Genomic DNA, 12,800 nt, shown 5'->3' with positions numbered 1-12,800 from the left:
AGCCCGATCTTTATCTCTCTGTGTGTTCCTTTAGGACACATCTCAGCTTTTAATGCAGTTTAGCTCACACATTCTGTGCTGCTTTCTGGAACTTTCTCAGAACTTGAGGGTGTGGCAGAGGTTTGGTTGGAGGAGGAGAAAAGAGATAGCACATTGTGATGGCAAGTCCAGCTGCTTTGGTGCTCACCTTCATACCTCTCTGGTATCTGTGGAAGCCAGTTCTACTGACATTCAAAGAACGAGATACGCCTCCTGTATCTGCCTCTACAGACTGTGCAGGAATAGAGGGATGTTTAGATAGAAATTGGAACTAACATAAATAATGAGGGGCTGGGAGAGCGAGGATCTGGGAGACTGCAGGTGGAGAATCAGAGAAGTCAGTTCCCACTGATGGCAGACTAGGCCCCTGGAAAAGAAACTGTGTTCATGCCAAGTCCATGAATCTGCTGCATCTGGGCCCACAGCCTTTTTTTTTCCTGGCTGTACCAGGTCTTAGTCACAGTATGTGGGATCTAGTTCCTTGACCAAGGATTCAGGGGGGCATCCAGAGTGTGGAGTCTTAGCCACTGGACCCCCAGGGAAGTCCCCACAGCCTCTGTGTGGAGTGTCCACAGTTTCCTTGTCTAGCTGTTATGATCTCCTAAAAATTTTAGATTTTGTTTCACTTTCATCTTCTAAGTTTTCCTTTGGCAAAGTAGCTGGGACCATTTAGGGAAAGAGATTCTGGAAATTGTAGTTTCTACCCACTCCAGCGTTCTTGCCTGGAGAATCCCAGGGATGGAGGACCCTCGTGGGCTGCCGTCTGTGGGGTCGCCCAGAGTCGGACACGACTGAAGCGACTTAGCAGCAGCAGCAGCAGCCTTAGCAGAGATTGGTGGTGACAAGAAACAGTCAAGCCCACCCCCTTTTCAGGTCTAGGGTGGGGCACTACTACAGAATTAACCTGCAGCCTGACAGCTAAGGCACAGGCCCGTGGAGGGATGTAAAGGAAGAAGGAGGCTGGAGTAGTTAGAGCAGGTACGTGTATAGGAAGTGATACTTAAACTGTGTATTGAAAAACATGAGAAGTTATTGGGAAAGGGATCTCCAAGGTGATGGGTAGGGAGGCATTTCAGGGGCAAGCTTGGTGGGAGATTGCAGTGGGTTGGGTATGGAGGGAAGGGGGTCGGTATGTGGGGAGAGTGGCAGGAGGTGAAGGAGGCTGGGAGGTAGATAGGCCTCAGATCAGGAAGGGCACAGACCTTACAGCCAGGGTGCAAATGTGTTGGGGGTAGGGAGCCAAAGACGGCTATTATGTAGGAGTGGAGAGGTCATTCTTGTGGCAGGAAAAGAAGATGCACAGTGCTGTTTATGAAGCCCTTTGGAGTGGCCCAGGTGAGACACCGATAAGGGCCCGATGGAAGGGAGTGGAGTGAGGGGAGCTGGGAGGAGTTCAGGCCTGACCAGTGTAGTCAGGTGCAAGAGGTGAAGATGAGTATCTTCTTGGCATGGGCTCCGTCAAGTTCACGGAGTAACAAAAAACCCCACAGAGTTGCACATCCAGACATGTTTTACTTTTTTCTCCTAATTCTGCTCTCATATCTTTTATTTTAAAATCCTGTTCTTTAGTGGCCCAGAGTCCAACTCTTCTTTGAGGCTTTGTGACCATCTAAGACCCCAACAGTCCCCCAGCTCTCAAGGGCCACTTGTGAGGGACCCAGCCACTCAGGGTTAACTGATCCCGTTCCAGCCTTGGGTTTTTTGTGATGACTACAAATGAATGTCGGGCGAAAACTGAGAAGTCACCTATTCTCTGTAAATACCTTTCTCTGATCTTCCCCTTCTTTACTGTAAGGAATAATTCTCACGTGAGAAGGTTGTGCTAGGTTATCCTAAATGCTCTAATACTCCAGGTTTCTTATGTGAACCTCACAGCCCATCTCCAAACTCCTAAACAGGACCTTGCGCCGTATGTGGCTTCTGGCACATCTTGGGCTAGTGCTAAGTTGCTTCAGTCGTGTCCGACTCTGTGTGACCCCATAGACGGCGGCCCACCAGGCTCCCCCGTCCCTGGGATTCTCCAGGCAAGAGCACTGGAGTGGGTTGCCATTTCCTTCTCCAATGCATGAAAGGGAAAAGTGAAAGTGAAGTCGCTCAGTCGTGTCCGACTCCTCACGACCCCATGGACTGCCGCCTACCAGTCTCCTCCGTCCATGGGATTTTCCAGGCAAGAGTACTGGAGTGGGGTGCCATTGTCTTCTCCATCTTGGGCTAGTAGTTGCTCAATAAATGTTGCTTTTAGCTCTAAACTGCTTCAAAATTTTCTCCCACCCAGACCTTCATGTGGATTAGGGAAGTGATTGATTCCAGCTTCCGGGGGCACCACCCATGGGGCATGCAGTTCTGTTCTCCTTACTGTCCCAGGATTGAAGAGGCATGACTGAATTGAAACAGTCAACAGTCTTTTTAGTCTTTATCCGTTAGGCAAGCCGATCAGCACTGCCAGACAGTGTCAGTCTGTGTAAGCACAGTGTGTGTTTTCCAGATGGAACCCTAGAAATCCCAGGAAAACACACATTCTTTGTTTCCCAGCAGAGCCTTTCCGCCCTCTTCTTGGCCCAGGCCAGCTGTCTAGAGACTACTCATTATTTCACTCACTTGTTGATCTCTTTTTTTGTCCATCTTGCTTCTGAATTCTGCCCAGTTTGGTCCCTTATCCTGAACCACAGTGGGCACTGTTTTCCAGTACCTGACATTATCCCAGAGACTGATACGTCTCAACCCTGGCTGCAGACATAGCTGGGGAAAAGACTGAAATCTTGCCATTTGTGACAACATTGGTGGACCTAGAGGGTATTACGCCAGTGAAATCAATCAGCCAAAGACAAATACTGTATGATTTTATGTATTATGTAGAGTCTCAAAACAAAACAAATGAACAAACAAGAAAACAGAGATAAGAGTTGATAGGTACAGAGAACAAACTGGTAGTTGCCAGAAGTTAAGGGAGTAGGGAAAAAGAAATAGTCAGGGAGGTTAAGAGGTACAAATTTTCAGCTACCAAATAAATGAATCACAGGTATGAAGTGTACGGTGTGGGGAATTTACTCAATAACAATATCTTTGTGTGGTGACAGGTGATAACTAGACTTACCATGGTAATGATTTTGAAATGTATAGAAATATCAAATCACTGTGTTGTGTGCCAGCAACTGACATAGTATTGTAGCTTGATTATACTGCAGAAAAACAAACTGACTAACTAATAGAAAAAGAGATTATTGCTACCGCCATAGGGGGTTGGGGAACGAGGAGATAGGGTTTGTGAAGGAGGGAGAATTAGACGAAGATCATCAAAAGGTCCATGCTCCAGCTTGTAAAGATAAATAAGAACTAGGGATGTAATGTACTATACAATATAGGTAACACTGCTGTACGTTCTGGGTGAAAGCCGTTAAGAGTAAATCCTAAGAGTTCTCATCACAAAATTTTTTTTCTGTTTCTTCGATACTTGTTTTATATGAGATGATGGATGTTCACTAACCCCATTACGGTTATCATTTCATAATGCAAGTCAAATCATTATGTGTATACCTTAAACTTATGCAGTGCTTTATATCTTAATAAAATTGGAAGAAGCAAATGTAAATTAAAAAAAAATAATGTATAAGTATGAGAAAAGAAATTACTTCTAGAAATGGGAAACACAATGGCAAAATTTTCAAACTCAGTCGATGTATTAGCAGCCAAATGGAAAAAAAAAAACTCAATTCAGACAATAGAGGATTGATCTGAAGAAATCCTCCATTAATGCATGAATGCCTTAATGGATGAAGAAAGAAAAAGACAGAAAAAACAAAAAAGATTAAGAGACGTGGAAGATAGTTCAGACCTGAAAAATACTTAATCAGAGGAAAGTGAAGAGAATAAAGACAATATCTGAAGAGATACCAGCTTAATTTTATTTCAGAACTAATGAAATCAAATCCATAGATTTCATGCCATACAATTCCAAACAGGATAGATAAAAAACAAAAGTACAAGTGAGTTCTGCTTTTTGGAATTGATTAATATTCCACTGTGGCCTGACAGTTAATTTTTGTGCCTGCTGCAGTTGTATTTCAAAGTTTTGTACAAAGTCGTGTGTATGCTCAAACCACATATTTTTGTTAATTGTGTTATTCAGACTTTCCATTTCCTTCTTTATCTGTCAGTTTCTAAAATAAAGAAGTTAGAAGTATCTCCAATATGAATGTGGATGCAATTTCTCTTGGTATTTTTATCTGCTCAATATACTGCAAACCTCTGCTGTTAAGTAAATAAAGTTTCATGACTTAAAAAAGAGAAAGAAATACCTGGGGAGCTTTTAAAAAGTACTGATGCCCTAGCTACACCCTAGACTAATGAAATCAGAGCCCCAGGGGAGTAGGGTCCAGGAATAAATATTTTTAAAAGCTCCCCAGTTGATTCTTTGTGCATCAAGAGTTACACCACTCTTCTAGAGTCTCCTAACTGCTCTAACCTGGCCCTTTTCTGCCGTCTTTTATGCTCCATGTTCTGCTACCTTGGTAGCTGCTCCAGCAGTGCTCCCTTAAAATTTAGACCCGAGCCCAAGGAACTGAGCCAGTAAAGAATCAAAGCATGTTTATGGGAAGGAAGTTCCTCCTTAGCAGGCAGCTGCTACTGACTTCCCTATATTTGCCAAATAAAACCTATCATCTTAAGGAGCTTTTGAAATAAATATTTGGTTTTCTTCACAAATGTTTGCTGCTCTGCCAGTCAGGGTCAGTGGTAAACCTTCAGTGGTATCCTTACTTTTCTTCCAGTGAATTTTGAAATGAGGTGCAATGTGGTTTTAGGACAGAAGCAAAAGATAAAACTGTACAGTGAAAGTTGAGGCAGGGCAGAGCTAGGCGCCATCAGGCCCCTCCACCTGTTTTCACTGCCCCGGCTTTTGAGAAGTCATGTTTACATTAGTATCTCTCTGCCTTGGGCTTCCCAACCCCACGGGTAGATGGATGACTGTGTGTCTCTGCTTTGCTGAGGAAGAGAGCCAAAGCAGGCAGGTCTGGGGCTGTTTCCTCCTTTCACAGAGACCCTTCCCCTTCCCAGTCTCTTGTCTAAAGCTTTCTTATCCGCACCTTTCCCTGGGCCCCTTCTGTCTTCCTCCCAGCTGCCTCAGCATGGAGGGCACGGGATGGGCTTCTTGGGAGAAAACTGAATTTCTGTTTTTGAAAGTTCAGAGTGTGAGGCTCCATACATGACAGGACTCAGAGCATTCCTAGGGATGCCTCCGGGGGGGTGGGGGGAAAGTGCTCACGTCTCCTTTTGTCTGTCTTTATTCTTCATTTAGCAGCAGGTTTTTTTTAATTCCAAGGAGAGGGATGTAGGCCTGCTGTTTCTGTTTTACAGTGAAAGCTCCAAAGAGCTGGTTACAGGAGGCCTTGGCCCAGCCGCACTGGCGCTCATTCTTAGGTCTCCATAGTGGTCCCAGCGCTCTGTGAGGCTATGCTTAAACCCTTTCAGCCCGTTTTCAGTCCAGGGGACGGAACTCCAGACTCCCCCTCCCCTGCTGCTCCCACCTGACCCAGCCCTTCTTCTGCCCTCTGGTTTGCAGGAAGGAGGAGACGGTTACTGTCTACCCCGCAGACGTGGTGCTCTTCGAAGGGATCCTGGCCTTCTACTCCCAGGAAGTGCGAGACCTGTTCCAGATGAAGCTTTTTGTGGACACAGATGCGGACACCCGGCTCTCCCGCAGAGGTGCGTCCCAGAAGCTGCCAACAGCACATCAGTGGCCTCATGCCCCTGGGGCCCAGCCCAGGCCAGTCAGCCTTGCCCCAGGGACATCCTGCTGCCCAAGTGACATTTGAGAAGGGATTAGTTTCACTCACTGTTTTGTTAAAGGTTTGTGAGGTCACAGACATGAAATAAGTTTACCTTCTGGTTTTGCTGGGGAGAAGTTTGGCTAAGTGCTTAGTTCCCTATGACTTCCCCATAAGTGTCCAGTCAAGATGGGGACTCACTGTAGCACATCTTGGGGCAGGAACACCCTCTGCTGGCAGCTCTGGGCAGCTGGTCCCATCTGCCCATTCCGCTTGCCCTTTGCTGTCCAGAAAGTTCTGTGAAGCTTTGGTCACTCTGTCCAGCCAGCTCAGGAGCACAGTTGGTTGTTCCCTCTGAACACCTTGAGCGTGTGCGGAAGACACTGAAGTGCTTGTTGGCAGGGAGGTGGAGCCTGTGGACTCAGCCCTGGGGCACAGAGCAGAGAGGTTGGGAGGCCTCGTGGGGGAGGTGGAGCATGTGGACTCAGCCCTGGGGCACAGAGCAGAGAAATCAAGAGGCCTCGTGGGGGAAGCGGGGCCTGTGAACTCACCCTGGGGCACAGAGCAGAGAGCTCGGGAGGCCTTGTCGGGGAAGTGGGGCCTGTGGACTCACCTTGGGACGTAGAGCAGAGAGCTCGGGAGGCCTTGTGGGGAAAGCAGAGCCCATGGACTCAGCCCTGGGGCACAGAGCAGAGAGCTCAGGAGGCTTTGTGGGGGAAGCGAGGCCTGTGAACTCACCCTGGGGCACAGAGCAGAGAGCTCAGGAGGCTTTGTGGGGGAAGTGGGGCCTGTGGACTCACCTTGGGGCATAGAGCAGAGAGCTCGGGAGGCCTTGTCGGGGAAGTGGGGCCTGTGGACTTACCTTGGGGCGTAGAGCAGAGAGCTCAGGAGGCCTTGTGGGGAAAGCAGAGCCCATGGACTCAGCCCTGGGGCACAGAGCAGAGAGCTCAGGAGGCTTTGTGGGGGAAGCAGGGCCTGTAGACTCACCCTGGGACGCAGAGCAGAGAGCTTGGGAGGCCTTGTGGGAGAAGCAGAGTCCATGGACTCAGCCCTGGGGCTCAGAGCAAAGAGCTCCAGAGGGCTTGTGGGGGAAGTGGAGTCTGGACGTGGATGTGGTGGGCTGATGGTGTAGGCAACCCGAGAAGGCACTCGCTGCAAAAATAGACACTGTGGTTGGTTAGGACTGTTTTCTGATCTGGATGACAGGGAGGGCTGAGGTCTGTGGGTGGCATCTTGGGGCATGAACCACTGAGGAGAGATGGGGAACCCAGCAGAGTTGGAGCCAACAGGACACAGCCTAGGCAGTGCGGTGGAAGTGACTGAAGGGAGGCATGAAGGGTGACTAAGGTTTGAGTCCCCATCATGTGGAGGAGGAGGGACACAGGATACTCCAGGCTTAGCCCTTAGTCACAGAGCAAGTCAGTGGCAGATTCAGATTTCGTAAGCCCCAACCCAAAGCTTTCCAACCTCAAATTGTGTGAAGTTTTCCCTTTTCCAGTTCATGAAACAAATTTGGTGTTTATCCAATTTAGTGTGCTTATCACAAGGACTGTAAGTGGAAAGGGCAGAGTCTAGAGAAATGAGTCCCTGGGATTTGCCCTCCTGAGAAGTAATAGGATTCATACTCTGCAAGTCAGGGAAGCTGTACTTCGCCTCCCAGGGGGCATGCGGGAAGGGTAATCCGATGGAATGAAGAGAATTCTAGTCCCAGCAGAGCCTCCCCCTAGCTTTATGACTTTGGTGACCTCCTAGGCAATTTTTTTTTTTAATAGGTAATATGAAGGAAACAGTCCTGTTTTTTAGGGTCATGACACAGGCCAGATAAGGATTACATGGTCTTTTTTGACAGATAATTGAGACTAGAGCCTGAGAATCTCTTATGCACCTGATCCCAGGGTGTGGTTTATAACTTCATGCATGAATCCAGGTCCTGCCTAGGCTGCTCTACTCCCAGCTCATCTGCTCGGATATCCATGTTAGCTTGCCAGATTTGGGAGGCATCACTGGGGGAAAATGGGAGTCAGATGAACTGGACTTTATTTTAATTCTGGTTTCACCATTTAGATCCCCTGAAGAAGGGAATGGCAACCCACTCCAGTATTCTTGCCTGGAGAATCCCATGGACAGAAGAGCCTGGCGGGCTACAGTCCATGGGTCGCAAGGAGTTGGACACAACTGAGCGACTGACACTTGCAGTTTCTTTCACTTTTCACTGTTTAGTCGATGTGTGACTTGGAGCAGGCTGTGTTCTAATCAGTTTGCACCTTACTTTCCTACTGGTGGATCATGTAATGACTGGTTAGTACTCCTAGGATAGTTGTGCCGTGAGAGGCAATGCCTGGTGACGGCTTTAGCGGATAAATGTCAACGTGGCAGATCAGAAACCTGCTTCGTTTGAGAGGGTAGCTGATGTTCTGTTTTCCCTAGTGTTCTGTCAGGACTTGTCAGAACCTCAGTAGACATGTCCTCTGGAGCTGGTAACACCTGGGCTGAGATCATTAGTCCAGCAGGTGGTACTAACGTCCCAGGGGATGGAGTGATGCCTGAGAGAGAGAAGTGAGTACAAAAATGTGGAAATTGGAACCACATTTTTAGATGGATAATTCTGGGATAGATTAGGTAAGACCTGATCCTAGGATCCTTCCGTGAAATGGAGGAGAGCCTCTTCTGGGGTTTCTCAGGGCCAGTTCTGCACCCCTTGCCTCCCCTGCGGCAGCTCACTGCCTTCTTTCAGACCTGCGTCCTGTCATGTCACCCACTGCCGAGTTACCCTTCTGCTGGTCTAGTGGGGCTTCCCAAATGCTGTTTCTACAAACTCACTCTCTGTCTCTGTAGGGCCGGAGAACATGCTTTGTGGGCTGGGGCGGGGTAGGGGTAAGGGAGAGGGAAGGAGGATTAGTCAGGAGCTGTGGAGCAGAACATTCCTGGGGACTTGAGTGCCATGGTCTTACTGTCTGTGGGTCACATCCTCCCGGGCACACTCCAGGTTGACCCTCATGTGGAAGGGAGGGAGTCTCACAGCCTTTGGAAGGACTTCCCAGGGGGCCCCTTGATGTCTAAGGGGATTGGTCTCCTCCCAGCAAAGCCTGCCATGCCTCCCCTCCGTGTGAGTGTAACCTACCCTTGGACCAGGACCAGAGAGGGCCTGCAGTGGGCCCTGGGACCGCTGGCCTCAGGCCCGCCTGCCACGGCCCTCTCTCCAGCTTACACAGAATTAGGGCTTCACTGAGCCTTGACATAGGCAGTTGGTTCTTTTACTAGAATAACACATCTCCTCAACTGATCTTTAAAGGGAATTGACAACCGTGGAGGAACTGTGTTTATTCTGGTCCTTCTGCATTTGGTTCTTGGCTCTGGCTGACCAGAAGCAGCACAGGCTGATTTGGAAGGGCTGAGCGGAAGCCAGGCAGGGAAGAGCAGGCCTGGAGTTTCCTGCCCTTCACCCGGCAGGGCGCTCTTAGGTGACCTGTCCCGGCGCAGCAAGTGTGCCGGGGTCAGAGACGGCTTTGAGTCTCTGGAGTTTCCGGTTTGTGCCAAGACCTTGTTCTGATTCAGTGGTTGGCTTGGTTACCTTTCCTGACTCTGAGGAGGAGGGCACTTCAGAGTAGTGAACTAGCTGGTCCCAAGTTGTCCCGGGCTCAAGGAGGGGTGCCGTCTGTCTAAGGTGGTAATTGGATGGGAGGCTCTTGGGAGCAGAGGTGGGCGAAGCCTTCTGTTTTGCGTGTTCATGTGTCTGGACTGCGCTCTGGCCCCCTGCCGTCTCCTGTTCCAGCGTGGAAGCTGCGGGACGTCTCCTCCTGTCTGCCTGTTTCCCCCCGCCATGCTGTCTTTCCACGTGTCTGCCCTCCCCTCCCCACTGAAGCCCCACCCCCTCCTTCCCAGCCGCTCCCGGGACTGCACCCCCCACCTCCCACTGGGTCCAGCCTGCTTAGCTGAGTTCCCAGCTCGTGTCCTCCTGATGGTCTGCTTTATCAGGGAGCCATCCCTCTCCTGGAGCTTCCTCAGGTCCTGTCAGCGTCATGATTGTGCCTCTTAGGCTTACTGAATGCACACCACGTGCCAGTCATGGTGCTGAAGAATCTTATGCATATCTCCAGTCTTCCTAAGTGGCAGCTTTGTGAGACAAGCTGCTATTGTGGTCTCTGCTTTACACTTAAGAAAAATGAGCTTTTTGTCTGAGGCCACAAAGGTAGTAGTTAATGGGGTCAGGATTCAAATAGGGTCAGTTTTGCCCCCATCGCTCTAGATGATGGGGCCAGAAGCAGCTTTGGGCTCCAGAGCAGAGGCAGGTGTGATTCACCTGCTCCACCTGCTCTCTCCCCTCCTGTTCCTCACTCCTGTGACTTGACAGGTGATGCTCTAGGTCCGCAAGGCACAGGAGAGCTGCAGACGTGGGCTGAGGGCGGCGGCAGAGCACTGTGAAAGGGGAGAGTTCATGCGTGTGTGTCCTGTGGGGAGGATGGAGATTTGCACGGTGCTGAGGCTGTCAGCAATTGTGGGAAATGCATGTCTTGCAAAACAAATCCGACATCAAGCTCTTATACGGTTTTGAGTCAAAGCTGCTGAAGTGCAGGCATGTGCTTGCTTTTTTTCCCCCCCCAGCTCTGATGCCCTTTTGGTCTGACTTCCTTTTTCCTTTGGGCTTTATCTGGAGACATGTGAAGAGCTGGAGGCCACACGGGCTCCTCTGCTCTGGAGCTGTGTGTTTTGGTGAGCTCAGCCCCTTGGCCCACAGGCCCGCACTCTGGAGGCCCGTGGGGCTGAGCCACGTGGCAGCTGTTGGAGCTTCTACTTGGCCGCCGAGTGTCCCTGGCAGAGCAGCGGCAGCAGCTGGAGCAGGGCCCCATGTCCAAATGCCCGAGAAGACCATTTCCTGGCTGGGCTGGGCATGCAGGCAGCTGGGTTTGTGAGGCAAATCCTGACAAGTTAGGGACCAACCAACCATTTTATTAGCAGGGCCCATGGCGGGAAGACCCTTGTGAATCGCGGAGCTGGAAGTCAGTGGTGGTAGCAGTGTATTACCTGGGTTTCTGGAATGGGGTCTTCCTGACAGTTTTCTAGCCTTCTGATCTTACAGACTTCACGCCAGCCTGTACTGTAACCACAGAAGCTCTGTTTCCCGCCCCTCCCCACGTGCGTGTGTTCCTATGTGCGTGCATACATGTCCACAGAATTATTTACAGACACAACTTTCCAGCAGTGCACTCACAAGTGTTCCCTGTGTTTGTTTACAGTGAGTTTCATCCCATGCTGAAATGATTACTTGACAAGTGATTGAAAGGAGCCAAGGGTCCACTGCAAATGATTGTAGATAAATTGATACCCTTCTGGGGGTGGGAGGAAAGATTTTAATAGCCATGATTGAAAACATTTGTAGGGAGGGGTTGCTTTTGATATGGCAATCAAACTCACTTGCTGAGTTTGGGAGACACTCAGGCCCAGGGAGGCAGAACCAGGATTCTGGTCTCTTTTCTGTGCTTTGACAAAAGACTCTGTTAAAAGCACCCCCCACCCTCAAGGAGGAAGAAGGTGGAAGATGATAAGTTTGGGTCCCTCTGGGCTGCTTCATAGCTCTGGCCCATGGTTTCTGACACCATAGTTTTCTCATCTTTTCTTAGTGGTCTTCTCTGTGCTTGAGGTGGGCAGGTGTGGCTGACCGCAGCTGGGCCCTCTGCCATACTTCCACCCGGTGGGGGGGGGCCCCAGTGTGGACGGGAGCCAGGCAGACAGAGGTGGCTCATCCACAGAGGGTTGCCAGCCTGAACACAGGTGAGTGCGTGCAAGGGTAATCGGATGAGGATGGGCAAAGGAGACGTCTCCTGGCAACCTGCCCCTTTTGCCAGGAAGCCCCACCACTTCTCTCGGCCCAGTCTCCTTCCTGTTATGAGTTTGTCCTACCTTTTTGGGAGGGTTCACAATGAAGTTTTATTTGGGGCAAGTGTTGCTTGAAATGAGAAGACTAATGGCCTTTCCCGGAAACCTTTTATTTCAGAGAGTGTTTTGCCATAGCTGAATTTGACTGTAGCAAGACTTGAAAATGCAACTTGTTTTTCCCCAGAGCTGCTGCTGACCGGCTCTTGATCTCTCAGGAATCCGGCATGTGAATCATCCAGAGTCCTCGTGGAGCTTGTATGATCCTGATCAGCCTCGCGAAGGGCGGACATGTGTTGACTCATGCACCGTTTTCTTGATTCTTGTTTTTCCTTCTCTTCTAGTATTAAGGGACATCAGCGAAAGAGGGAGGGACCTTGAGCAGATTTTATCTCAGTACATTACATTCGTCAAGCCTGCCTTTGAGGAATTCTGCTTGCCAGTGAGTTGTGTTCTTGTTTTTCATTGAATTTAGTCTTTAAAATGTAATGAAACAAATAAAGGTCTGTCAGTTGAGCTCCCCGGCCAGGATCTCACTCGCTCCTCTGACTGCTCCTCTGTCGAGTCCTAAGAAAGGGCAGTCTCTGGTGCTTTGCCTCCTACCACGGGGCTCTGCCCTGCCACTCTTTTTCGGGGTGGTCCTTCAGGATCTTGCTGTCCCATATTCCTGCAAGCTATACACTTCTCACTTGGTGAGCTCATGGGGAGGCATTTTATTAAGGAGGCATCGTATCCAAGGACAGACTCGACCACTTGGGTCTTCAGAAGATTTGTGACGGTTGGCATGTTGGTGCACGAGACCTCAGCCGCAGAGTCTTCCCTTCTGAATCTCTTCTGCCACCACCTTTGAGCCCTATTTTGAGCTTGTCCCTATGTAAGTTCCCCTTGGGGAGGTGTACCACGGAGGAGCAGGCTTCCTGTATGTCTACCCTAGCCCAGGCTCGTCAGGCCTCCCCATGAGCTGGGAACTCTCTAGTGAGATGACTTTCAGAGAAGGAAGAGTAGGGACTGGGCAGTGTTCACCTTTTAGTGAATCAGCCCTCAGCCTAGGAAGCACCCCAGCTTCCTGAGGAAAGTAAGGTGAAAGTTTGGGGAAGGCTGTCAGGGGCAAGAGGTAGAGTGGTGGGG

At 49.8% G+C, this 12,800-nt stretch overlaps 1 protein-coding gene across 3 annotated transcripts in view; it reads left to right on the top strand.

The window, feature by feature from the left end:
• The window catches only part of UCK2 (uridine-cytidine kinase 2), a 125,432-nt gene that overhangs the window by 105,746 nt on the left and 6,886 nt on the right, over nucleotides 1-12,800 (top strand). For all 3 annotated transcript variants that reach the window (XM_059884833.1, XM_059884832.1, NM_001192812.2), the window contains exons 4-5: nucleotides 5,597-5,739; nucleotides 12,017-12,114. In XM_059884833.1, the coding sequence (XP_059740816.1) occupies nucleotides 5,597-5,739; nucleotides 12,017-12,114 (241 nt within the window). The remainder of the gene's footprint in view (nucleotides 1-5,596; nucleotides 5,740-12,016; nucleotides 12,115-12,800) is intronic.

Source organism: Bos taurus, chromosome 3, assembly GCF_002263795.3.
Source record: "Bos taurus isolate L1 Dominette 01449 registration number 42190680 breed Hereford chromosome 3, ARS-UCD2.0, whole genome shotgun sequence".
NCBI lineage: Eukaryota > Metazoa > Chordata > Mammalia > Artiodactyla > Bovidae > Bos > Bos taurus.
Note: the sequence above shows the minus strand (reverse complement) of the source record. Positions and strands in the feature narration are given on the sequence as shown.